Source organism: Indicator indicator, chromosome 9 (genome assembly GCF_027791375.1).
Source record: "Indicator indicator isolate 239-I01 chromosome 9, UM_Iind_1.1, whole genome shotgun sequence".
NCBI classification, from domain to species: domain Eukaryota; kingdom Metazoa; phylum Chordata; class Aves; order Piciformes; family Indicatoridae; genus Indicator; species Indicator indicator.
This window is the reverse complement of record NC_072018.1, coordinates 33,230,489-33,255,120: the sequence shown is the minus strand read 5'-3', so window position 1 is coordinate 33,255,120 and position 24,632 is coordinate 33,230,489. Positions and strand designations below refer to the sequence as shown.

General features: G+C 42.9%; 1 protein-coding gene across 2 annotated transcripts in view; it reads left to right on the top strand.

Moving 5' to 3' along the window:
• The first annotated feature begins 17,421 nt into the window (after window positions 1-17,421).
• Window positions 17,422-24,632, top strand: part of TFAP2B (transcription factor AP-2 beta) — a 28,762-nt gene continuing 21,551 nt past the window's right edge. The window contains exons 1-3 of one of the 2 annotated variants that reach the window (XM_054383443.1): window positions 17,422-17,502; window positions 21,273-21,299; window positions 22,587-23,045. In XM_054383443.1, the coding sequence (XP_054239418.1) occupies window positions 17,422-17,502; window positions 21,273-21,299; window positions 22,587-23,045 (567 nt within the window). The remainder of the gene's footprint in view (window positions 17,503-21,272; window positions 21,300-22,586; window positions 23,046-24,632) is intronic. The other variant, XM_054383444.1, reaches the window with a different exon arrangement.

The window sequence follows — 24,632 nt, the reverse complement described above, 5'->3', positions numbered from 1 at the left end:
TGGCAGAGATGTGTAAAGGGAGAGTTTTATGCAGATGATGAGGACTGGAACAGCACTTGTATGGCCTGTAAAGGGGAGTGAACCACAAACAGTGATGACCCTGCCACCTACAACTGAAGACTGCCAAGAATTTTGTCCTTCATGTTGCCATCTTAAGCTCCAACTCCTTCTAGGTGTCATTCTGTTGCCTTGGAGAACTGGCACAAGGGGTGAATTTGGACCTTTAATTTACTTCTCTTTTAAAGACAAACTCAAGCATTCATTGGGAAAAGACTTCAGCTCTCCAAATCAACAAGGAATTTGCTCTTTGAAGCTTCTCTTTACCTTTTCCTAAAAAAAAAAAACAAAAATAATCTGCTACAAAGCAGGCACAATGTATAGTCCTTCCAAATCCTGGACCTCTGTGTAAATATTTCTCCAGCTCATCTCTTCCTTTGAACATGACTCAGTGGCACAGCTGCAGCTCACAATTTTGCAGCAAAGCTCCAGAAGAGCTGCTTTATTGTCCTAAGAGCTGATTTATCTAACTGCATTTTTGTTTGTTTGTCCCTTTATTTCCTAATACCAACAAGGACTTTTGGTCCCAGATGTCTTAGGTATTCAAAAGGGCTGCTGATGAATTCCAAGGTCATTTGACTTCTGTTTATCCTTTGGCGAGATAGTTCTGCTGCTCTAATTCTTCATCTTTCAGGACAAGAGAAAAACAGCATTAAGAGAAGAAATAAGCCTGCAACACAAGGAAGAATCAATAAACATAATTATACAGGAACTGTATTTATAAAAATATCCTCTGCCTCTGCCCTCATTACAGGTCCAGCAAGACTTCAAGTACACCTGTGTGGGGAATGGGGGAGGAAGATAAAGTCATTTTCCTTTGCCAGGTGAAGATTATTTGGAGAGATCTGATCTTTCTTTTTTTTTTTTTTTTTAATTGTTGTTCTTTTCTTTCTTTTGTACAATTAATTCTGTTCTGTACAGCAGCTGTTGTGATTGTATTTAAATGTGAGTGCACACTTGGTCACCAACAAACAATGTCCCATTTATTGGTTTGGGGGTTTGGTTTGGTTTGTTGCCTTTTTTTTTTTTTCCCCTTTCTTTTCCTTCCACTTTATTTAACTTAATTTATAATTCAGTGGTGAAAAACATGATCTTTTATATTTCTATTTCCTAAACAAGCTACCTGTTTTACATGACTCTATGAAGATAATGACCACATTTGATCAAACATTTCACGGCAATAAAATCTATGTTGATTTAACCCTGATTTGTCTGGTGCTTGAAAATAATTTCCTCTGTACAAATAAAGACAATCATCTATGGCTAGGAACTGAATGTGTGACATGAGAGGACCTAGGGCTTCCTTCCAGATAAGACATACAAAGCAATAGGAACAACAATAATACTATCCCTGTATTTCTGTTAGAAAATCAGGTTATACAAAGATCAAAGGTGGGATTTATCCCACCTAATTGTAGCTGTATTAAAGTTATCTCATCTAGAATCCATTCACAAGATTTAATGCTGCTTGTATTATGATAAAGATGCAAGGCAAAACAATTTGTGGTCTCCTAAAGAAGGAATCTAGGCTAGTTAGGATGATTTACATCACATTTACTACAAGGGAAAAGTAGCAGGAATCCTAGTTCCTGTCCATTGGCAATGGAAGCAAGCTAGAACACTTGGTAACCCTGGATGCTTAATATTTAGCTGGCCAGACTAAATCAAGATGTATGCCCTCAGAAGTGCCTTGTCTGTGATTGCATAGAAAGGTTGGGACAATGCTGTCAATCAATTCCACATCTCCACACTCTCAAACTAATTCTTTAATCTTCTCTCTGGAAGCTTACAACAGTTCATCTCCATGTCCTACTTCAGCCAAGGGTACTTGCCAACGTTCCCACTCCTGATTTGGATTCCAGTGTTATGGCACAAGGTTTGGCTTTACTCAGGCAGAAACAATGAAAGTCTTCAGATGTGAATAACATCCTCTTTCAGGTGGATGAGAAGCTCAGTATGAGTCAGCAGTGTGCACTCACAGCCCAGAAAGCCAATCACATCCGGGGCTGCATCAAGAGAAGCATAGCCACCAGGTCAAGGGAGATGATTCTCCCTCTCTGCTCCTACTCTACTGGTTAGACTCCACCTGGAGTACTGCATCCAGTTCTGGAGCTCCTATTACAAGAAGGATCTGGACGTACTGGAACATGCCTAGAGAAGGGACACCAGGATGATCAGAGGACTGGAGCACCTCTCCTATGAGGACAGACTGAGAGAGTTGGGGCTATTCAGTCTGCAGAAGAGAAGGCTCAAGGAGACCTTATTGTGGCCTTCCAGTATCTGAAGGGGGCTACAAGAAAGTTGGGGAGGGACTTTTCAGGATATGAGGTGGTGATAGGACTGGGGAGAATGGAACAAAAATAGAAATAGATAGATTAAGATTGGATATTAAGGAAGAAATTCTTCCCCATGAGGGTGGTGAGACACTGCAACAGGTTGCCCAGGGAGGTGGTGGAAGCCTCATCCTTGGAGGTTTTTAAGGCCAAGCTGGATGTGGCTGTGAGCAACCTGATCCAGTGTGAGGTGTCCCTGCCTATGGCAGGGGTCTTGAAACTAGATGATCCTTGAGGTCAATTCCAACCCTAACAAATTCTATGATTCTATGACTTGAAGCAACTCTAGTTTAGATGCTTGGCCAAACTTTCCAGAACAAAAGTTTTAAACTCCAAACCCCACAAACAACCAAAACACAATGGTTTTAAACAAAATTTCCTAGATACACTTGGTTTCAAAACTGTTTAGGAACATGATGACAACCCTTCTTTCTGTGTTGCTTCAGTGCTTGCAGAAATGACTTTATAAGTAATTCCAGACAATGACACACCAAGGGCAAAGCTGCAATAGCAGAAACTACAGAAGGATATTGGGTCAAAAACAAAATGGATTGAGAAGCAGTTCCCACATGTTTAAACTTGGTTTATTCAACCCCCACCTCCGCTCCCTAACGAATGAACTCTCAATAATTAATATTACTCTTCTAATCTTCTGGGAAATACAATTTCCCAGGTGCTGTAGTGAATTCCTCTGATCAGTTCTGTATGTGCTCTCCTCCAAAGTCAGAGGAAACACAACTGTGACAAATTCATCAGTATTTTAAATACAGTCACACGAGAGGTTACCTCTCCTACCTCTTTTCACTTTGGTGTGTAAATTTTCCCCTCATGCCATTAAAACAAAAAGAAGGCAAACCCTCTGAGATCTGCAGAAGTGCAGTGCCAAAATACATGTCAATGTGTACAAGTAGCCTCTAATTTGTAGACACCACAACAGACATAAAGACAAAAAGGGAAATGTCACAGGATTTAAAATTAAAAAAATATCCATCTCAATCAGATTTATATATGAAAACTGCATCTAGAGAGCTTGGGCAGATTTGCATTCAAAGGAAGTGACCAGGCAGGAGGGGGGAGGAGGGGAGAAACGGACTAAATCTGTAAAATGTTGAGTGAATTCCCAGAATTAGCAGGGTTGATGACATCTATATGGCAGTATTTGTCCATGTGTTCAGCATCAGAACTCCCATTTATGTTAGAGAGGCTAGGTGTCCACTTATGTTTTGCTTGAAAATGCATTTTATTTTTCTAGGCAGGCACCAAAAACCTAATCATGAAGGTTGGGAGCAGTCCTGTTGACAGCAATCATGATATGGTGGAGTTCAGTATTCCCTGAGGAAGAAGCAGGGCAATAAATAGGATTGCAGCTCTAGACTTCAGGAGGGCTAACTGTGTCCTCTTCAAAGACCTGCTTGGGGTAATCCTGGGGGCTAAAAGTTTGGAAGGTGGGGGTCCCAAGAGCACTGGTTAATATTCAGACATCACTTCCTCCAAGCTCAAGATAGGTGCATTCCTTTGAGTAAAAAACTGTGTAGAGGGGGAATGAGACCTGTAAAAAAAAAAGTCATGTGGAAGAAAGAAGTTCACAATATGTGGAAAAAGGGGCTGGTCACTTGGAGGAAGTATAGGAATGCTGGCAAGGTATGTAGGAATAGAACAAGGAAGGCCAATGTCCTTTTAGAATTAAATCTGGCAAAGGAAGTTATAAGAGAACAAGAAGAACTTCTTCAAATACATCAGTGGTAAAAGGAAGAATAGGGAAAATGTGGGCCCAGTGCTGAATGAGGTGGAAGCCCTGGAAAGGGGACAGAGCAGCTCGTTCTGGAGGTCATTTTTAAGCACATGGAAGAAAAGTTTGTCAGGAGTAGCCCTCATGGATTTTCCAAGGAGAAATCATGTTTGACTAAACTGATAGCCTCCTAAGATGGTGTGACTGAATAGGTAGATACAGGGAGAGCAATGGTTGTTGTCTGCTCTGACTTCAGCAAGGGTTTTGACACTGTCTCCCATAGCATCCTTGCAGGTAAGCTCAGGAAGGTGTGGGTTAGAAGAGCAGACAGTGATATGGATCAAGAACTGGCTCAGCAACAAAGCCTAGAGGGTCATGATCAAAGGTGCAGAGTCCATCTGGAGACCTGCAAGTAGTGGTGTTCCCCAGAGGTCAGAACTGGCTCCAGTCCTATTCAACACCTCCATCAAGGACCTGGTTGAGAGGATGGAGTGTACCCTCAGCAAGTTTGATCATGATATGAAACTGGGAGGATTGGCTGATACACTGGAAGCGTGTTGGCCGACAAGTGCTGAGCAGAGTGGGATCATACAAGCACCAAGTGACATTTTAGACAGCCCTATCCTGCCTGGCTTCTCAGTGCTTCTCCTAAAGGATCAAGGTCTCACAGCTTCACTACATCTGTTGATTTCTTGTACCAAATTTTCCTTGGGTACTCAAGGAAACCTGGAAGCTAAACATTTTCTTTCACAAGTGTGCATGAGCGGTGAAGGCTACAAATGCAGTGTACACACACAGTAGTACTACTTTGATTCAGTGGCCCACACACAGGCATCTGCTGCCATTTCAGCAGCCTAGGGGTATTCTGCTTGGTGCCCATCTGCCACTCCAGAATAAAATGGGCTTCCCACAGATCCCTGTGGATCCATCTTAGCAACTACCTGGTGGGAGGAGTAAAGAAAACAGAACCAGACTCTGCTCAGTAGTGTCCAGTGACTGTAGCAGAGGGCACAAACTGAAATACAGGAATCTCCATCAAAAGGTAAGAAAACCTTTTTTCTTTTCACTGTGAATTTATTTTAATTCTGGTGAAGGTTGCCAGAGAGGATGTGGAGTGTCCATCCTTCAAGATACTTAAATGATACATAGGTGAGAGATGAGTTTTTGTTTTCTTATATCTAATACCTGTTTGTTTTCAATATTCTGTTTGAAATCATGGCAAGTCATTGCTTTTGTTTGACCTCTAGATTCACAAAAGAAAGGGCAGATGACACGAAGCTGGGCAAGACTGTTGATCTGCTTGAGGGTATGGAGGCTCTGCCATGGGATCTAACCAGGCTGGATCAATAGGTCAGGGCCAATGGTATTCAATTCAGGAAGGCCAAATGCTGGATCCTGTGCTTGGGTCACAACAACCCTATAGGCTTGGGGAAGAGTGGTTGGAAAGTTGTCTGGCAGAAAAGGAACTGTGGGTGTTGGTCAACAGAGAGAGGAACATGAGCCAGCAGTATGCTCAGGTGGCCAAGAAGACCAGCAGCATCCTAACTTGTTTTGGCAGTAGTGTGGCCAACAGGACTAAAGCAGATGCCTGCACTTGGCATAGGTGAGGGCACACCTTGAGTACTATGTTCAGTTTTGTGTCCTTCACTGCAGAAAAGTCATTGAGGTTCTGGAACGTGTCCAAAGAAAAGCAATGAAGCTGGTGAAGGGTGTGGAGAAAAGCAGGCTGAGGGGAGAGCCAAAGGGTCTCTTTAACTCCCTGAAAGGAGGCTGTAGCAAGGCAGGCATCAGTCTCTTCTCCCTAGTGACAAGCAATAGGATAAGAGCAAATGGCCTGAAGTTGTTTCAGGGGAGGTTTAGATTGGACATTGGGAAAAATTTCTTCACAAGAGTTGTCTAAAGTTTGAACAGGCTGTGCAGGGAAGTGATTGATTCACCATTTCAGGAGGGATTTAAAAGACATGTAGATGTGATGCTGAGGGGCATGGTTTAGTGCTGACCTGTCAGTGTTGAGTTAATGGTTAGACTGGATCTTAAAGGTCTTTTCCAATGCAAAACAATTGCATGATTTTAGAAAATCTCAAGACTAAGAATAAAGCCATCCTGTTTGTTAGGTGAGGTTTTCATTTAAATGTATGGCCTGGATTTTACTCTGTACACATGAGTATGTGGGTGAAGATTAAAATAGTATGTGGAATTCCAGTCTAAGAATAGTATCAAACCAGAGCAGCAGGTTCAGTAACCTGTCTCTCACAGCAACTGAGCATTCATTGGTGTCACAGAAGAAGATAGCAAATGCTGTGAATAATAACAAAGAAATAACTTCATCTGTGGTTGTTCAGCATCTTAGAAGATGATAATTTGAGGATGCACAAATGGAAATCCCTAGGGAATGAGAGAAGCTGACCAAACAGGCATCACTCTTCATTTACACAAGAGGTCCCACACAGCAGAGAGGTTTCTTTGTGAGGAAGAAGTTCTTCCCCATGAGAGTGGTGAGAGCCTGGAATGGGTTGTGCAGGGAGGTGGTTGGGGCCCCATCCCTGGAGGTGTTTGCAGCCAGGCTGGATGAGGCTCTGGCCAGCCTGATCTAGTGTGAGGTGTCCCTGGCCATGGCAGGGGGGTTGGAACTGGATGATCCTTGTGGTCCCTTCCAACCCTGACTGAATCTATGATTCTGTGACAGAATGGGGGAATGTGCTGAATGCTGTTCTTGCTGCTGCAACACTGATCTCTTCTGTTTCTCAGCCAAGCGTATTCCTGATGTTCACTCCTCTAGAATGTGCTCAGGTTCCTTTAAATTAATTGTGTGATAAGGACTGATCACTAAAAGGTAGCAAGGCAATAAAGCTTCAATAAAAAGTTAGGTTTGGAGCAAGGTCACACAACCAGGATCAAGAAAAGTAGGGCTGGGAGAGAGAACCATTCTCCTGAATTCCAATCCTCTCTCCACAACACTAACTAATATTCCTTCTTTTACATCCCATGTGTTGTAAAGGGTATTTCCAGTTTATCTTTTCACCAAAGTCTAACAGATTCATCATAAACTTTGAAACAATCCTAGTTTTCAAAGATTAAACATGAAAAAAAAAAAAGATTAGAAGAAGGTTGGTCACTCAGGGAACTGTGATACTGCTCTTATGAGTTCAACACTGAAAAAAATCCAACGGTCTAAGGCCCCAGAAACAAAAGTGGGATGAAAATTTTAATTACCTAGCTGGAGACAAAAAATGATCATGTGGAGCTTCAGTAACAAAGTCCAACATTGGCAGAGAATCTGTGAGCCTTTTTTAAGAAGCACTATCATTATATTTTATATTTTTAGGAAGATATTCTGAAACTCCATATAAACAAATCTGGGTTTCAAAGTGCTATAATTTCTTTCTTTTTTTTTTTTTTTTTTTTTTTTTTTTTTTTTTTTTTTTTTTTGGCAAGATAAATTCTCCTCTGGTGGCCAAATCAAGTCATTAGGTGTTTGAAACCAAGGGGTAGAAGAAAGGCTACAATTGGAGTTTTCAGCTTTCTCATTTGGATATCAGAGAACAGAATGTTTAATTTCAGAGCTGTTAAAATGATTCATTTCCACTTGCTCATTCCAATGCCTTTTAGGCAAGAAATATTGATTTTTATTTTGCTTGTGCATTTATAATAATGAAAGCAATGATATACAATTACCTTATGATTACAACTTTAGATTATTTGCATCCCTATATTAATATTCATATAATATACTATCACTGGAATAAATATTGCATGGAAGGCAATGAGGATGTAGTTAACCCAATTCAAACAATATGTCTAATTTTTTAGGCTCTATCTGAACTCTATCATAGAATCAAAAAATGTTAGGGGTTGGAAGGGACCTCAAAAGATCATCTTGTCTAACCCCCCTGCCAAAGTAGGATCACCTATGTCACACAGGAAAGCATCCAGGTGGGTTCTGAATGTCTCCATAGGAGGAGACTTCACAACCTCTCTTGGCAGCCTGTTCCAGGGCTCTGTCTCTGTCACAATGAGAAAGTTTTTCTTTATGTTTACATGGAACCTTCTATGCTCCTGTTTGCATCCATTGCCTTTTGTCCTGTCCTTGGACATCACTGAGCAGAGCCTGGCTCCGTCCTCCTGACACTGCCCTGCACATCTTTATAAACAGTAATGAGGTCACTCCTCAGTCTCCTCTTCTCCAAGCTGCAGAGCCCCAGCTCCCTCAGCTTTCCTCATCAGGAAGATGTTCCACTCCCTTCAGCATCTTTGTGGCTCTGCGCTGGACTCTTTCAAGCAGTTCCCTGTCGTTCTTGAACTAGGGCCCAGAACTGGACACAATATTCCAGATGCGGCCTCACCAGGGCAGAGTAGAGGGGGAGGAGAACCTCTCTCCACCTGCTAACCACATCCCCTCTAATACACCCCAGGATGCCATTGGCCTTCTTGGCCACAAGGGCACATATGCCATGAATGTAAGTGGTACAGAATAGCTTGTATCTGTATTATTAAACACAGTCTCTAAATCAGATTGGTCATATTTGATCTGCCTCTTGAGAACAGTGTCTCTTCTGTGTGGACCCCCAAACTCGACCTGAAAACTACCTGAAATTGCTCACGTGGACCCAAGTCATGCCAGGATCCAGCTGAGAAACAGAAATCCAGAAATGTTCCTTGGCATTATTGTTTGATCTGGAGAAGAGAAGGCTCCGGGGAGATGTTATATCAGACTTCCAGTACCTAAAGGGGGCCTGTAAGACAGCTGCCAAGGAACTTTTTACAGGAGCATGTAGTGATAAGAAGAGTGGTATTGGGTTTAAACTGAGAGAGAGTAGAGTTAGACTAGATGTGAGGAAGAATTTCTTTATTATGAGGTTGGTGAGACATGAGACTCCCCTCCCTGGGAGTGTTCCAGGCCAGGATGGATGCAGCTTTGAGCAACCTGTTCTAGTGGAAGATGTCACTGCACATGGCAGGATGATTTGAACTGGACAATCTTGGTAGTACCTTCCAACCCAAAGCAAGGGCAGGGCAGGGCAGGGCAGGGCAGGGCACGGCAGGGCAGGGCAGGGCAGGGCAGGGCAGGGCAGGGCAGGGCAGGGCAGGGAAGGGAAGGGAAGGGAAGGGAAGGGAAGGGAAGGGAAGGGAAGGGAAGGGAAGGGAAGGGAAGGGAAGGGAAGGGAAGGGAAGGGAAGGGAAGGGAAGGGAAGGGAAGGGAAGGGAAGGGAAGGGAAGGGAAGGGAAGGGAAGGGAAGGGAAGGGAAGGGAAGGGAAGGGAAGGGAAGGGAAGGGAAGGGAAGGGAAGGGAAGGGAAGGGAAGGGAAGGGAAGGGAAGGGAAGGGAAGGGAAGGGAAGGGAAGAGAAGGGAAGGGAAGGGAAGGGAGAGACTTAAACTCACTTAAAACCATAGTTAATGAGAATTTAACTCAGGACCCTGCTATTTAGGCTGAAGTCCCTGACTGCCACAGTGCAAGGTAGGAGCAAACCAAAGGGAGCATTCAGGGAGTAGTGAGACCCTGGATATATTATGAGCAGTTTTGGGAGCCTGAAATACTTTTCCCTTATAGATAGCTGGCTGACTTTTCTATATCTCCTTTTATGCACCCAGAATTTTTTAACACCCTAAAGCATTGCCTATGGTCATATTATCTGAGTGCCTACTGCCAGAAAGCAAGTTAAAAGAATGTAGGAATTAAAAAGAAAGGGAGAGAGGAAAAAAAAAATCCTCAAATGAAGTAACAGGCCAGCTTTTAATTTTTATTCTTTTTCTTCAGAGTTCATCTTTCCTGCCATGAAATTTAAATGCCCTACCTTGAGAATTTGCTCTACAGGCTATGTCCTAAAATGTGAATAGTATATTCCATTGCATAAATATAACTTACACCTTCTTTTCCAACCATATCATCTGCAGTTTGTATCCACATAAACATAGCTGAATTAAATTAATGAAAATGGAATCTCCTAACTTTCTGTCATATTAAACATTCACCAGAACAGAGACATCCATTTAATGGCTGCCTGTTCTTGATTATGGGACTCTAGATAAGTACAGGGGCTTTTGTTTGGGAATGGGAACAATAAAGAAATAAAAAGAAGATGCTATATTCAGGTGAACAAGCCAGTTCCAAAGGTGTCAATGTCCCAGATGAGGAAACTGAAAGATACCCTTATATGTTTAGTTTAAATTTTTTGAGAGAAACAAGTTTAGCACATTTTCTCTGTGTCTTGTCTGGCTTCTAGGAGGAAGTGGATTAATTCACTTTTAAAAGATGGTTGTGTGGAAGAAAGATAATGTTGCATCTGCAAGAGCAGCTCTTGGGACTCCCCAGACACCCCTTTGTGTTACAAAGGATAAATCATGCAGTAGTAGATCATGCAAGAGGTCTTTGGCTTAACATGCATGACCTAAACTCTGCTTTTCCTGTCAGTTGAAAGCCATAAAGCTAGCACTCAGGATTCCTCTTCAAATTGCAAAGGGAGTTTTTGGTCCTAAAACAGGGAAACACAAGCCACAAACATAGAGCAATCTCCTGCAAAAGGACAGAAAGACACAAGAAAGTCTTTGGGCTCTCTGCTTGAGGGAGCCAATCACTTATTTGAAGTTCAGGACTTTTGTCTTAAGTTGAGCATCTACATCAGATCAAAATAAAGAATAAGAGGTGGTGATATGAAAAAAAAAAAAAAAAGACCTGAAATACTCTTAATCCTTAGAATCATAGAATGGTTTGGGTTGAAAGGGACCTCCAAAGGTCTAAACACCCTCAGTGCCCAGAGCCCTGTCAAGCCTGACCTTGAATATCTCCAAGGATGGGGATCATCATAGGATCACAGAATCATAGGATGTTAGGAGTTGGAAGGGACCTTTGAAAGTCCTGCCAGAGCAGGACCATAAAATCTACCACAGGTCATAAAGGTCTTTTTCTACCTAAATGATTTTATGATGCTTTGAAATCCAAAAGTTGTATTTTTTCTCCAAATAGAGAACAGAGTTCTGCTCAACATGACTGACTAACTTTCAGACTGTATCAGTGTGGCTTTCCTGGCTATGAGTGGATATTTATTAGTAGTAGCTCAAAACAAACTTTGATGTTTTGTATCCTGCTGTTCAGTTTGAACCTGTCTGATTCTTCATATTTGCGAATACTCTCGTTGTAAAAACAAAAAATTAAATAAAAAAATAATTACTGAGATGTTGTTTTTAAATTTCTTTTCTACCCACCTACTCTCTTCTTTTAAGTTTCCTCCTTTCTGCAGTTTTCCAGTCATTTGATGGTTTTACAGTTGCTGCCAAAAATAAACAGCAGTGTCCTCTCTCTCAGCTGGAAATGTTTACCTAGGATAGCTTCAGTGTCTCCTTGTGTTAAGGATTTGGATTTTCATAACATTGCCTATGATTGTCCTAAACTTCCTGCTGTCATTCATCCCTTGCAATTCCTCACCATTTCAAAACAGAGAAGGGAAAGACAGAGTGAAAACCCAAAGGCTTTTTTACAAAGAAAGTAGAAACATCCTCTGTAAAACTTACTAAATGTCTTCAAAAATATTACAAATTACTATTAACAGGACTCATCTTCCTAGACAAAGTCATCTAAACCATTCCTTGAGTTTGCCAGATATTATAATGTGCTCTTGAAAATGGGAGAGAGACAGAGACAAGTCAGCTGCTGGGGTTTCTGGTTTGCCTCTTGGCTTGATCATTTAATTTCTGAGTCTGTCTGATGCAGAGCTTTTTTTGCTATCTTCCTCTTGGATACATGGTCAGAAACGACAGGGAAGACTCTGCCAGGCTTCAGAAATACATTTCTGGCCCTCTTTTTCACCGGTGGGTAGCAGTGGTCATTGAAATAGACACAGTAGGCCCTTCCAACCAGCCTGTTCCTATTCATGGTTATTAGGATGCTTCAGAGCCTTTTTCAGGGAAGACATTTCAGACTAAGTTACTGTCTCTGCCCTGTCCTCCCTGGCTGCAAGCAGTGGTATGGGGAGGCTGGCAGCCCCAGAAGAGTGGGAGGTGGATCCTGGTGCCCAGGTACCCTGATACTATCTTTGGGAACAGATTTTTCAGGCTGTGGCAAAGGGTGTCCCAGGGAGGTCACCACTCCTGGGAAAGCCCAAAGACCCTTCCCCACAGGGTTATTAAATGTAACAAACTGTTTGGACCTGTCCATAGGGGCTTAGGACATGTGGTTGAGCTTTCCTGGCTTGTTATAAATTACTCCTGGAAGCTGAAAGAGCAGGTACAATAAGAAGGTTTGGTGATGTTCCTCCACAAAGAACAAGCACTGGTGGTTATGAAAAAATATTACATGACAGGGATAGACATTTTTAGCAGGGTCTATAGTGATAGAACAAGGAGTAATGTTTTTAAACTGAAAGAAGGTAGATTCAGACTAGATAAAAGGAAGAAACTTTTTAGAATAAAGGTTGTGAAACACTGGCACAGGTTGCCCAGAGAGGTGATAGATGCCCCATCCTTGGAAACATTCTAGATCAGGCTGGACTGAGCTCTGAGCAACCTGATCTAGTTGAAGATGTCCCTGCTAACTGCAGAGGGATTGGACTAGAAGGCCTTTAAAGGTCCCTTCTAACCCAAATAATTCTATGATTCTACAATTCTGTGATTCTATCATTCTATGAAAAAAAAAAAAAAGGTTATGTCTGCAGGTGTAACAGGGAAGCTAGATTTATCAGCATACAACATAGGAAGTTAGATTTATTTTAAGACATTAGTCTTAGAATTATTCATAAAGAAAAGATATATATTGCACACCAAAACAATGATTTTTTTTTTTAAATCTATGGATAAGCAGACAGTAATTTTAAGCTATATTTTGATAGCTACATTAAGCTACATTTTGATGAATGTTAGGTGATGTTTGGCTTTTTCCCTGTGAATTGAATTACAATGAAACTTTTTAATTTAAAAAGATTAATAATAATTTCTAAATATATGTGAGAAAATATGGAAAATACAGTGCCAGTTTAAAAAAAAAAAAAAAAAAAAAAAAAAAAAAAAGCTAGTTTGCAAGAAAAGATGCCACACATGTTCCAAAAAAGCCTGGATTTTCAGTTAGAGGTAACAGAAACCTGCTTTTACCTGAAAGCCTGCAGCCAGCAGCAGAGGGCGCTGAGATAAATGGATTTACTCTGAGCTCCAGTCAACAGCAGGGATGCACTGGGAGTTGCTTATAGAGGGGCAGATATTATACTACAGAGACCCACGCTCTGTTTAAAAGGCAGGATAGGGCTGAAAGCTCTTTTCTGAAACAGGAATTTAACTAGATGCAGATCCCCAAATCGTCATATAAAATGAGAGAATCACAACTTTTTGAATTAAGATGATTTCCTTTTCCTGAGTTCTCACCAAAGTGCCCACTGCTGTGTCGCAGGTCCTTTCCCACCTCTGCCAAGGCTTTTGCAACATATCTCGTTGAGATGATTCAGGTAGTTGACCTAAGATACACACAGCATTTAACTGAGCAGACCTGATATGGCCAGCAGGTTGAGAGAGAGGATTCTGCCTCTCTGTTCTGCTCTGGTGAGACCCCACCTGCAGTGCTGTGTCTATCTCAGCATAGGAAAGACATGGACCTGTTGGAGTGGGTCCAGGGGAGGACCTGAAAAAAAAAATGACCAGAAAGATGGAACAACTCTGCTATGAGGAAAGGCTGAGAGAGTTGGGATTGTCCAGCCTGGGGAACAGAAGGCTCTGGGAAGACCTTACTGTGGTCTTTGAGTACTTAAAGAGGGCCTGTAAGAAAGATGGGAGAAATCTTTTTAACAGGGCTTGTTGTGACAGGGCACAAGGTGGTGGTTTTAAACTAAACAAGGAGAGATTTAGGCTAGATATAAGAGAGAACTTGTTTATACTGAGGGTGGTGAAACACTGGCACAGATTGCCCAGAGAGATGGTAGGTTCCCCATCCCTGGAAACATTCCAGATCCGATTGGACGGTGCTCGGAGCAACCTGATCTAGCTGAAGATGACCCTGCTCACTGCGGTAGGGTGGGACTAGGTGACCTTTAAAGGTTCCTTCCAACCCCAAACATTCTATGATTCTGTGATAATAAGACAAAAACAATGTAAATAAGAACCTGCAGCTTTATCCTAAGGGAGGACAGACTGCTATCAGATTCGTTCCCAGCAGAGGAAACGTCTGGCAGCTCGTAGCTTCCAGCTATGAGTATCACCGGGGCCGGGGGGGGCTGGGAGGGGGAGAAAGAGGGAGGGCAGCAGGTTTGGGAAGGCAGCAACAGCACTGGGAAGGAGCAGCTTTGGGAAGGGAGCTGCAGCTTTGGGAAAGGAACCCCCATCAGAGGGCGCCGCTGCCCCGCTCAACGCGGCTCCAGCGCGTCCGGCTCCCCGCGACTGCGGGGCACTGCCCGGTACCATTGCCGCTGTAACAGCGGGGAGGGCTTCCTCTCGCATTAAGTGGGGCTATATGGAAAGGTAATCTCTCTCTTTTTTTCTTTTTTTTTTTTTACTAAAAATCACTCAAAAAAGTATAAATCATTCCTTTGCACTTCCGGCTGCCAAGCTGCAGTGCCCCTGCCCAGCTCACAGATGAAAAAGCAGGGGGTTGTGTTTTAAAGGAGTTGTAAAAACGTGCCCCAAAACTACGGGGAAACCGCTGCTCCCCCTTCATATTTTTTTCCTCCCTCCCTCTCTCTCTTTTCTTTTCTTTTTTTTTTTTTTTTTTTTTTTAAGGTTTGAAAGTATAGCTTCTAATGGTCGGTTCTGAGTACGTGTCTTGCATTGTATGCCACATTTCGGGTTTGAATTGGTGCAAGTCTTCCTGTTAGAAATTGTTAAATTAGACTTAAGAAAGCTGTGAGGCGGGGGGTGGTAAAATAAGTACCAAAATAATATTTAATTTTCTAAATGATCACTTGACACGTGCTTGTTATGTTTTGCAAGGGCAAGCGAAATATAATGACAGTGGGACTTGAAAATAAGAATTTACTCTCTGCACCATTCTGTTAGCAAAGAGACAGTGGCTGTCAGGTTGGTTTTAGCTTCTCTCTTTTTTCTTTTTCTTTCTCCTCTTCTCTCCCCGTTCACGTAGAGCATATTTAGTTCAGAGTGCCAGAGAATTGTAGAGAATTGGCTGTCACGAAGCACATTCACTCTGCCCTGTGCCAGCCTTACAGGACATGACTCAAAGACTCTAACAGAAGTGATAGCAAACCTTCTTTTTATGAGCCTGGTATTTTTCTAAGAGTGCCATTCAGATCTATAGGTGCATGAGGGCACGTGTGCTGTGGCTACGTGGGTATCTCTGCACATCCACATGCAAACAGCACACACCCTGTCTCCTTTTTCAGCATTTTTTACACTACTGCTTGGGTTAAAATGATCTGTCCAGCCCACTGGAAGATGTACCCTTTTCTCCTCCTCCTCCTCCTCCTCCATGCAGTGGTGGCTGTGCTGAGAAAAACATTAATATCTGCTTTAGAAACTTCCACAAGATCGTTGTTCAGGTCCTCTTATATTATCTGCCTGTTGTTTGTGTCTTGCCTTTTGAGGGCTGAGATTTTGGAAGAAGATGTACACTTTGAAATGGGGAGGGGAGGCTTCCTGTAGAGGCTGAGGGGAAAGGGGATGAATTTATGCTTTCTGCTTTAATTTGAGGTAACAGCAAACAGAAAAAAAGGAAAGCTCGCCCTTCCTACAAGCCAACCAAACACCAACAGAAGTGTCTCCTGGTGAAATTCTCTTCATTTTCGAAATTATATATATAAGTGTCTCTACCTGTAGCACCTTTCAAAGTACAAAGGACACTGTTCACTTTCCCATAGGATCCCACGCAGAATAACAAAGATTTCTAGGCATCTTATAGACAGAGCTTGAAATTTCCAGAGACAGAACCTTGAATTTAGAGACACTTTCTGTCTCGCTGTCTCTCTGACTCTATGTCTCTCTTTTTTTCCTTTCACTCCCACCCCCTCCTGGTGCACCAGCCCACTGCAAAGCTCAATTGTTCCCTTTCAAACGCGGAGATGGTCTCTGCTTGACTGCAGAACTGGTCGACTCGTTGCAGTACAACGTGTTAAAAAAAAAAAAAAAAAAAAAAAAAAAAAAAAAAAAGGGACAATGCGAAGGAAGGTTCGCCGAGGAGGGGCGGGGGGGAAAGGCGGGGGGTGGGGGGAGTAGGGAAAAAAGGTTAAAAATGGACCAACTCCTCCTCTCCCATTCCAAGCTGAGGACTACCGGGGATGCACACAAATCCAACTCCGTTTTTAATCGTTTTCAGAAAGTAATGACTAGTCAAATGTGTATAGAAAAGGGCTCTCTAAACTCCTTCCTCCCTCCCCCCCTTTTTTTTTCATTTCTTTTTTCCCCAAAGAAAGTGCGTTTCCAAGTTAGAAAATGCACAGTCCAAGTCTGAAGTGTTAAGGCTTTCAAATTAAAATCATTGATCAAAATTTCCTCCTTTTAGATTTGCTTGAATGTGCTTGATGAGAAGCTGGTTTGGTGGTTTACTGCCTATGAAAGGATAATTTCTAGACATGTAAATAAAATCATATTGCATGCAGGGAAATGCAAAATATCTCGTTGTAAAGGATGAATCACCTCCTGCAGAGGCAACTTGTTCTTTAATACAAATATGATCGAATATATTCATTACTTTCTTCATTCTATCTATCTATCTATCTATCTATCTATCTATCTATCTATCTATCTATCTATCTACCTATCTATCTATCTATCTCTATCTCCATCCATCTATCCAGCTACTAAAACAGCAGATATATACTACATAATACATCTATTAGATCAATGTATATCTTCCTATATATGCATAGACATGTAAATATATACACAAACACTTACATGCACTCCTATATAAACTTTATATGTAAGACTTCATATGTAACATGCAGCATACATGTGCCTACACACCCAAGAATATAGATCATTTATATATAAATGTGTCAATTTACATATGTCTGTACATGGGAAAAGTTGTATGTTGAGAGATATATGTGTATAAATGCATGTATATGTCCAGCTGTGTATGTGCAGCTGCATTGAGGTATATATCTTCATATGCCTGCATATAAGTCTAAGTCTATATATGTGCATTTATGTATACATATAGCCATATATATGTCTGTAGATCTATGTAACTATGTAACAGATAATGTTTTTTACTATCCGATTGAGGTAGACTTCTGCAGCCTATTGTTTCAGACAACAGATATAAGTTGCGATGGAAGAGGAACGTCGGATTTGGTGTCTGTCCCCCATTTCCAATTATAGATGGATCATTACAGACAGAGAAGTACTGAGAATCCAGACATCTGCTCTTCACATGAATGCACTCACCTCCTAGAGAACAGCCTGCCATCATGCTCTGGAAACTGGTTGAAAATGTCAAGTATGAAGATATCTACGAGGTGAGTATATACTATGCATATGAGTAAGAGTGTATGCGTATATTTAAGTATATATCTAGTACATAGATATAGGCACGACTATATAATACATATATAGCTCTACTTATAGGCAGATAGAGAGAAGCATACATCAACACACACAAGTACAGAGATGGGAAACCAAAAGTAAATGCTTAAATGCTTATTTATTTGCATATTTGTATTCAGCATGCCAAGTCCTAAACTTTTTTTTCTCTTTTTTTTTTCACGGAAAAGCTGTTTGATGCGATTTAAAACATCAAAGAAATGATCTGGGGGTTGGAATGAGGCAACTTAAAGGCAAGAGTTTGATTGTGTAGACCTCGAATTAAGTATAATTCGATTAAATACGGACAAATATCGAGAGAAAAAAAAACGAACTGAAACAGAAAAGAAATAGAGCTTGGTACTCGGGGACTGGATACAGTTCTTTCTTTTCTTCCTTTCTATCTTTCAGGGTTTTTTTTAATGTTGCTATTCCAAGCTAAGCTCAGCTTGAATTTGGATATGTTTTCTTTTTCTTTTTTCTTGTTTTCACGGATATATTTTTAACGACGTTTTACACCTATATACCAATAGATAAGATGTGCATGTGTACTCTCATTAATTAAGCGGCACATACATTCTCGCACGTATGTGATCACACACACCCGAACCGATACATTCAAAGACAGCTCCGCATAGTCCGCAGACGCATAAAGTTTTGTGCTTTATTCAGACCTCCTCCATATTTCCAAGGTCAAAAAGCTGACCAAGGCGGGGAGACAAAAATAAATTAACCCACTGTGCAAAACCGGTGAAACCTTTCTTAAGTTCTTCTCGGTTTCCTGTGCCGGATCTTGCACAAACGGGCACTGTGAATGCATTTCTTGTAAGTTAACCAACGCGCTGGATTTGCTCCGAAACGGGGAAAAGGTGTGCAAGGAAAGACGCTCTGCGAAATTTTGTTTCAATTTTTGTTTGTTTTTACTTTCTCTTTTAATTTGGAGAAGACATTTTGCGCGGCGATCGTAGGGAGAAGAGATTATCAGAAGAGCGCAATCCTCCAGCTCCATCGTGGGGGCTGAGGCTGTCGGGCGAGGGCTAGGGACCGACCAGGGGATGGGGATCGAGATGGGGACTACATAGAGACCGAGGAAGGGGCTAAGAACCAGGCAAGGACCGGAGAGGGGCTGAGCAGGGACTGGAGACTGGGCAGGGACCGGGTAGGGGCTGGATACCCACTAGGGGCTGAGTACAGACTGGGTACTGGGTAAGGGTTGAGCAAGGACTGGGTACAGGACAGGCGCTGGGCAAGCGCATGGTATCGGTCTGGGCACCAGGCAGGAGCTGGGTACCGGCCAGGGGCTGAACATCGAGCAGGAACTAGGCAGAGGCTGAGTACTGGGCAAAGCGACGGGTACTGGACAGGATAGCGGGCAGGGGCCGGGCAGGGGCTAGACGGGGGCTGACTAGCGGGTTGGGTGCCGGACACGGGACGGGTACCGGGCAGGGGCTGTCGGGAGCACACCCCGAGGAAGTGCCGTCCGGGCCGCGTCGGTCCCAGCCCTGTCGCGCCGCCCGCAGCCCTCCCCTCCGGGACAGCGATAGCACTTACAGCGGGGAAACTCCCGATTGGAAAAAGCGGAGGAAGAGGCAGAGGGAGGGCACAGCTCTGTTTTTTCACGGCCGGAGAAAGGATGGGATGGAGGAAAGCGGAGAGGGCATCCGCCAGCCGCACGGGAGAAATGTCTTTTCTCCCCAAAGCTGCCGTCAGGCTAATTATCAACCGGCAAACCCCAGCGCACGCAGAATGAGCGTGTGTGTGTGCCTGTGTGCCTCTGTCTGTATGTCCCGCCGGCGATTCCCAACCCGCTGAGCCCTCGCTGCTTTTCCCTCCCCATCCCCAGGCACAGCCCGGCCATTGTCTCTGCCTGCAGCAGCAGGCGACAAAATATCTCCCCTCCCTGGACAACGAGGTCTGGGAATGTCGGGGGTTTGGGGTAGCTTTTTCCACCCTCCTTTTGAAAGGGATTTTTAGGCTGCTATGCATTTTACGGACACTCGTGTTTCCAGATTGTTGTGGCAGAGAAGAGGAGCTGGGGGAGCGGTTGGGTGGGAATTGGCTGCGGGCAGGGTATTCCCTAACCTGGGAGCGCGCTCCAAGACATTTTGTAACGTGAAGCCTCGAAAAAAAATTAATTAAAAAAGAAAAAAAGCAGATTTCTTTTTTAAGAGCTGAAGCCCTCTAGATTTATCTAATAATCAAAAAAAAAAAAAAAGGGGGGGTGGGAAGTGTTTCTCTTCTTTTCTATTTCTAATTAAGAACACGATGGTAGATGGGCGTCTCAGCCACTTAAACTGAACCTGGTCTCAAAACAAAAGTGTGCGTGCGTGTGTGCGGGGGGGGTGGGAGGGCTGCTCTGGGAAGTGTGAGTCTATTTAGGAAGGAACGTAAGTTGAACTTTAACAGAAATGGCAGACAGTCCAGTTGAACGGGTTCCTGCAACATCAAAAAGGTTTTATATCGCCCCTGGCTTTGCCTCAAAACTATAAATTTACTATTCTTTAAAATTCACTGCATACATTTCACATTTGGGTGAAAATCGGGAGATATATGCACATTTTTATTTTTTCTTTTTCTTCATATTGAGCGGGAGGAACAGGATTCAGGAGTGGGGGGAAAAGTGGAGCCTAACTTAACGCAAATTCAGGCATTTGTTTGGCTATTGCAGATAAATACAATCTGTAACATGCACCAGAAGGATTGAATCTCCGCTGTACATACAGATTATAGTAACTACATATTTCTTCTTCCATTTCTTTAGAAAAAGAAAAAGAGAAAGGATTAGGAACGCCTCTTTCTCCTCATTACTAAAAAAAACAAAACAAAAACAAAAACACAAGCTCCCCCTCCCCCCAACAAAACCTACAAGAACAAAAACACCAAAGGCAATCAATTCCTCGTATCAGGAATGTATAATTAAACGTTAAAAAAAAAAAAAAAAAAGAAAAAAAAGAAAATATGTTTTTTCCCTCCTTATTCTTCGCCTCTAGCATTGTTTCATCTCACTTCCTTGCTCCAGCTCAGCAGTGTCTACTTTTCTCGTCTTCCTCCGCTTGAGTTAATTGAAGTTATACCTCTTCCTCACTAAACTTTTCCCCCCCCTCCCTCTCCCCAAACTCTGCCTCTGCCAGCCCCCCTCGTCTGATTACATCTAGTAATTCTCCACTGAATGAACGTCATTTACAATAGTAGGGGAGCTCTCGAGCTGGCTGCCAGCTTCACGCTCCATTTGGTCCTGCATTCTCCCTTTAAAGTAGTCGTGTAATATTAATAGTCATGAATATCAATTATTATGAGGCGGTGTAGGGAAGGAAAGGGAGGAAGGGGTAGCGGAGCAGTCTGAGCCTAGCCTTGGGTTGAAGAGGATTGTATTTGGGAGCTCAAAGGAAAAAAAAAAGAAAGAAAAAAAAAAAAGAGGAAAAAAAAAAACAACCAACAACCAAACCCGGAGAGGGAGGGGTAAATCCTATATGTAGATAGAGGTTTCCAGGCTCGGTTTTGGGGGCATTGGTCTTTTTTTTTTTTTCTTCTTCTTTTTTTTTTTTTTTTTTTTTTTTTTGATGGATAGACTTCGAAACCTCTCAAGCTGTTCTCCTGTGTCCAACACGTCCCTTTGCAGATCTCCTTGATATTTTTTTCCCTCCAATTATTAGTATTATCGCCATTATTTTCTTTTTAGCTATTACAAGACTTTTTTTATTTCCAGATGTTAGTCCACACCTATTCCGCCATGGTGAGTTTGGATCCACGTTGTACTAGAATTGCATGTTCTCTCTCTCTCTCGATCTGTTGTCTCTCTCTCTCCCTCTCTCTCTCTTTTTAAACGCCTTTGGCTTGGTAATTTAGCACAATAATTGGAGGAGGCTTGCAGCTGCTTCTCCCTTTTTGCATTGTGTGTTCTCCATTTGAGCTAGGGGAGTTTGGGGGGGGGGGGAAAAAACAACTTTTTTTCCTTTTTTTTTTTTTTTTTTTCCTCAACCATGTGTGCCATTGCTTGTGGGGGCTCGAGATACGCTTTATGGAACAGATATTTTTCTTGTCTGCTTTAGTCTTGCAGTTTCAGCGCGATGGAGTTGGACAAAACTCCTCTCCCACCTTTTCTCTGAAGACTCCACAAACTCCCCAACCCCCCCACTCCCCACCACATCCCCCCACACCCCAAAGACTTTTTGTTACAATTAACCCCCACCCCATTCTCCGGAATATAATATTGGAAAAGGAGACAAAAGACACTGGAAGTCGCTGCAGAAATCGTGCCAACTGGATTTGTTCAATACCGATGTTTAATCTTTACTTTCTTTTTTTTTTTTCCCTCTTTTTTTTAAGGGGTGGGCTCCACACAAAGAGACCCTGTGATTTTTATTTGAGGATTTTTGGGGGGTTGGGGTTTTTAAAGTCCTTTTTCACCCAACTTTTACTTCAGAGTCCTCCAAGAAGTGCAACTCTTTTTTTTTTCTTGATCTTTTTTTTTTTTTTCCACTTGAAGATGGGCCGGTGATTTTGAGTTTTCAGGACTTTAGCAGAGGGAATCATGTTTGGAAACTTTAGGCACGACAAGGGGTGAATTGTTTTGAAGGGTGGGTAGTTAGGGGGTTCTTAAGTTCTGGGGTTTTGTTTTGGGTTGGGGTTTTATACCTTTAGTTTTATTTAGGAAGCTGTTGGAAGGGTAATCGTATTACTGGATCAGTCACAGATCACACATGCATATGGAACACTGGTCTTACATTTTTAATTATGACATTTAGCATTTCCCCCTCACATCCTCCCTTCCCCCTTCTTGATACTTACTGGGAATAGATACAATCCGGGGGGGGGGGGCGGAATTTAGAGCATTTCTTACCCGTGGAGGGGTAAGGGGACACATCTGAACCCTGGTTTACAACTATTTACACTTTCATTTCACTTTGTCTGGGGGTGGGTTTCTGCTCCAGTTTCTTTTTTTCTTTTTTTTTTCTTTCTTTTTTTTTTTTTTTCATAAAGGTCCTCTTTTTTTGTTGTTTTTATTTCATTCCATTTGTAGGACCGGCATGATGGAGTGCCCAGCCACAGTTCCAGGCTGTCCCAGCTGGGATCCGTCTCCCAGGGACCCTACTCCAGCGCTCCTCCGCTCTCTCACACCCCATCCTCGGATTTCCAGCCGCCTTATTTCCCACCCCCCTACCAGCCTCTTCCTTACCACCAAAGCCAGGACCCTTACTCCCATGTCAATGACCCCTACTCCCTAAACCCATTGCATCAACCCCAGCAGCACCCCTGGGGACAGAGGCAGAGGCAAGAGGTGGGATCAGAAACCGGGTCACTGCTGCCACAGCCTCGGGCCGCCCTGCCCCAGCTCTCGGGACTGGACCCCAGGCGGGACTACCACTCAGTAAGGAGGCCAGATGTCCTTCTACACTCAGCTCACCATGGCCTTGACTCCGGCATGGGGGACAGCCTTTCTCTGCATGGCATCGGACACCCAGGGATGGAGGAGGTCCAGGTAAGGCACCACGTTTCTTTCTCCTGAACGACGCAGATGCCTTCCAGGCTAAAGCCCCCATCCCTCGGCTAGAAATGATCAGTGAGGGTTTTAAAGGAATACTGGCGTGAGTTAACATCCTTTATCTGTCTGGGGTTATAATTGTGATGCTTCCCCTCCCTCGCCTTTTTCGCCTATTTTTTTTTTTCTTTTGAAGACATTTTATTTCATTGCTGTCACGCTCAGGTCCTGCATTGTAGACCCTCCCCTATACGGCAAGCCAGCAGAACGCAGGGAGGAGGCAGACACGCTGCTCTAAATATTCCACGTGTTTCAAAAGCTGGTAGAGTTTAAGACTGGCTTTTCAAATTCCAGTGATTTCCCATGCAGTCTCAGCCCTCCCCCCACCAACCAATTTCCTGCATTTCAGGGATTTTGATGAAACTGTCAAATTGCTGGATTTTTCATCCGGAAGGGAGGGAAAATATAAAAAACCCCAAACTAAAACCAATAACCTGTGATCGGAAACAAGTTCCCCCCTCCCCTCTCCTTTTTCTTTTTAAGTATAGTTCACTACTGATTTTAAATAGTTTTGTTCCCACTTTTTGGTAACAAAGGAGTTTCACCGGGTTCAAAACTTAACATTTCCCAGCCTTCTCCCATCCCACGCAAAACTCATCATCACGTGTTATTACACAAAACCAGAAGGACCTTTAACAGCTTCAGTGCTGGGTTGTTTGCACCTTGCTGGTTGCATGGCCAACCAGTGGATACCCCCAAGTCTGAAGCCTCCAGGGACCAGGTCCTGCGTTAGGCTTCACTAGTCAGGATTTGAGGGTTCCTCTCCATTCTTTTTTTTTTTCCTCCCCGAAATTTCTAGATCATATACATCGTTTATATTATTTATATACACGTATATACACATAGACTCGGGATAAATAAAGATATGGATCACTGAATGAGATACGGAATTCAAAGTTACAGGGAGGCTGAAAGTGAAAAAATAGCCTTGAAAAAGAGATCCTAATGAGCATTCCAGGGATCAGAGGCAGAGAACAGTGGGGGCTGTATTGCATTGGTTCGAAGCTTCCTAGGGCTTCACGGGAAAACCTTCGAGCTTCGATGGAGTGAATGCTTTTAGAAATAGAAATAGAATGGGTTTCTTCTGGCTGGATTTGCTCCTGCCTCCGAGCTTAGTGGCCTTCGAGTCGCTGGTTTCTGTGGGTTTCCAAAATAATTTTTAGACTTGGGGGAAGCCCCTGGCCCCCACAGGCACGATGCGCAGGACTCGTTTCCTATTCCTGGCTCAGACAAACTGGCGTGCAGGTCAAGGCGAGTTTTATCTCTGTAATCTCAGAAAGGGAACTGTTCTCCCTTCTCTCTACTGCCAATAGTCGTTAAGTGCTGTTTGTCCTTTAACATTTACACTTTCCCGAAAGAAAAGCCGGTGATTGCTGTGCTCTTGTAAGAAAGAGAAAGAGGGAAGGACAGGGATAGGAATAAAATTAAGAGAGAGTGAAAAGACTAACGAAAGAAGGGAAAGAAAGGGGTTTAAAAGCATAAAGCATGAAGGAAGAGAGGGAAAGGAAGGAAAAGATAAAGGAGAAA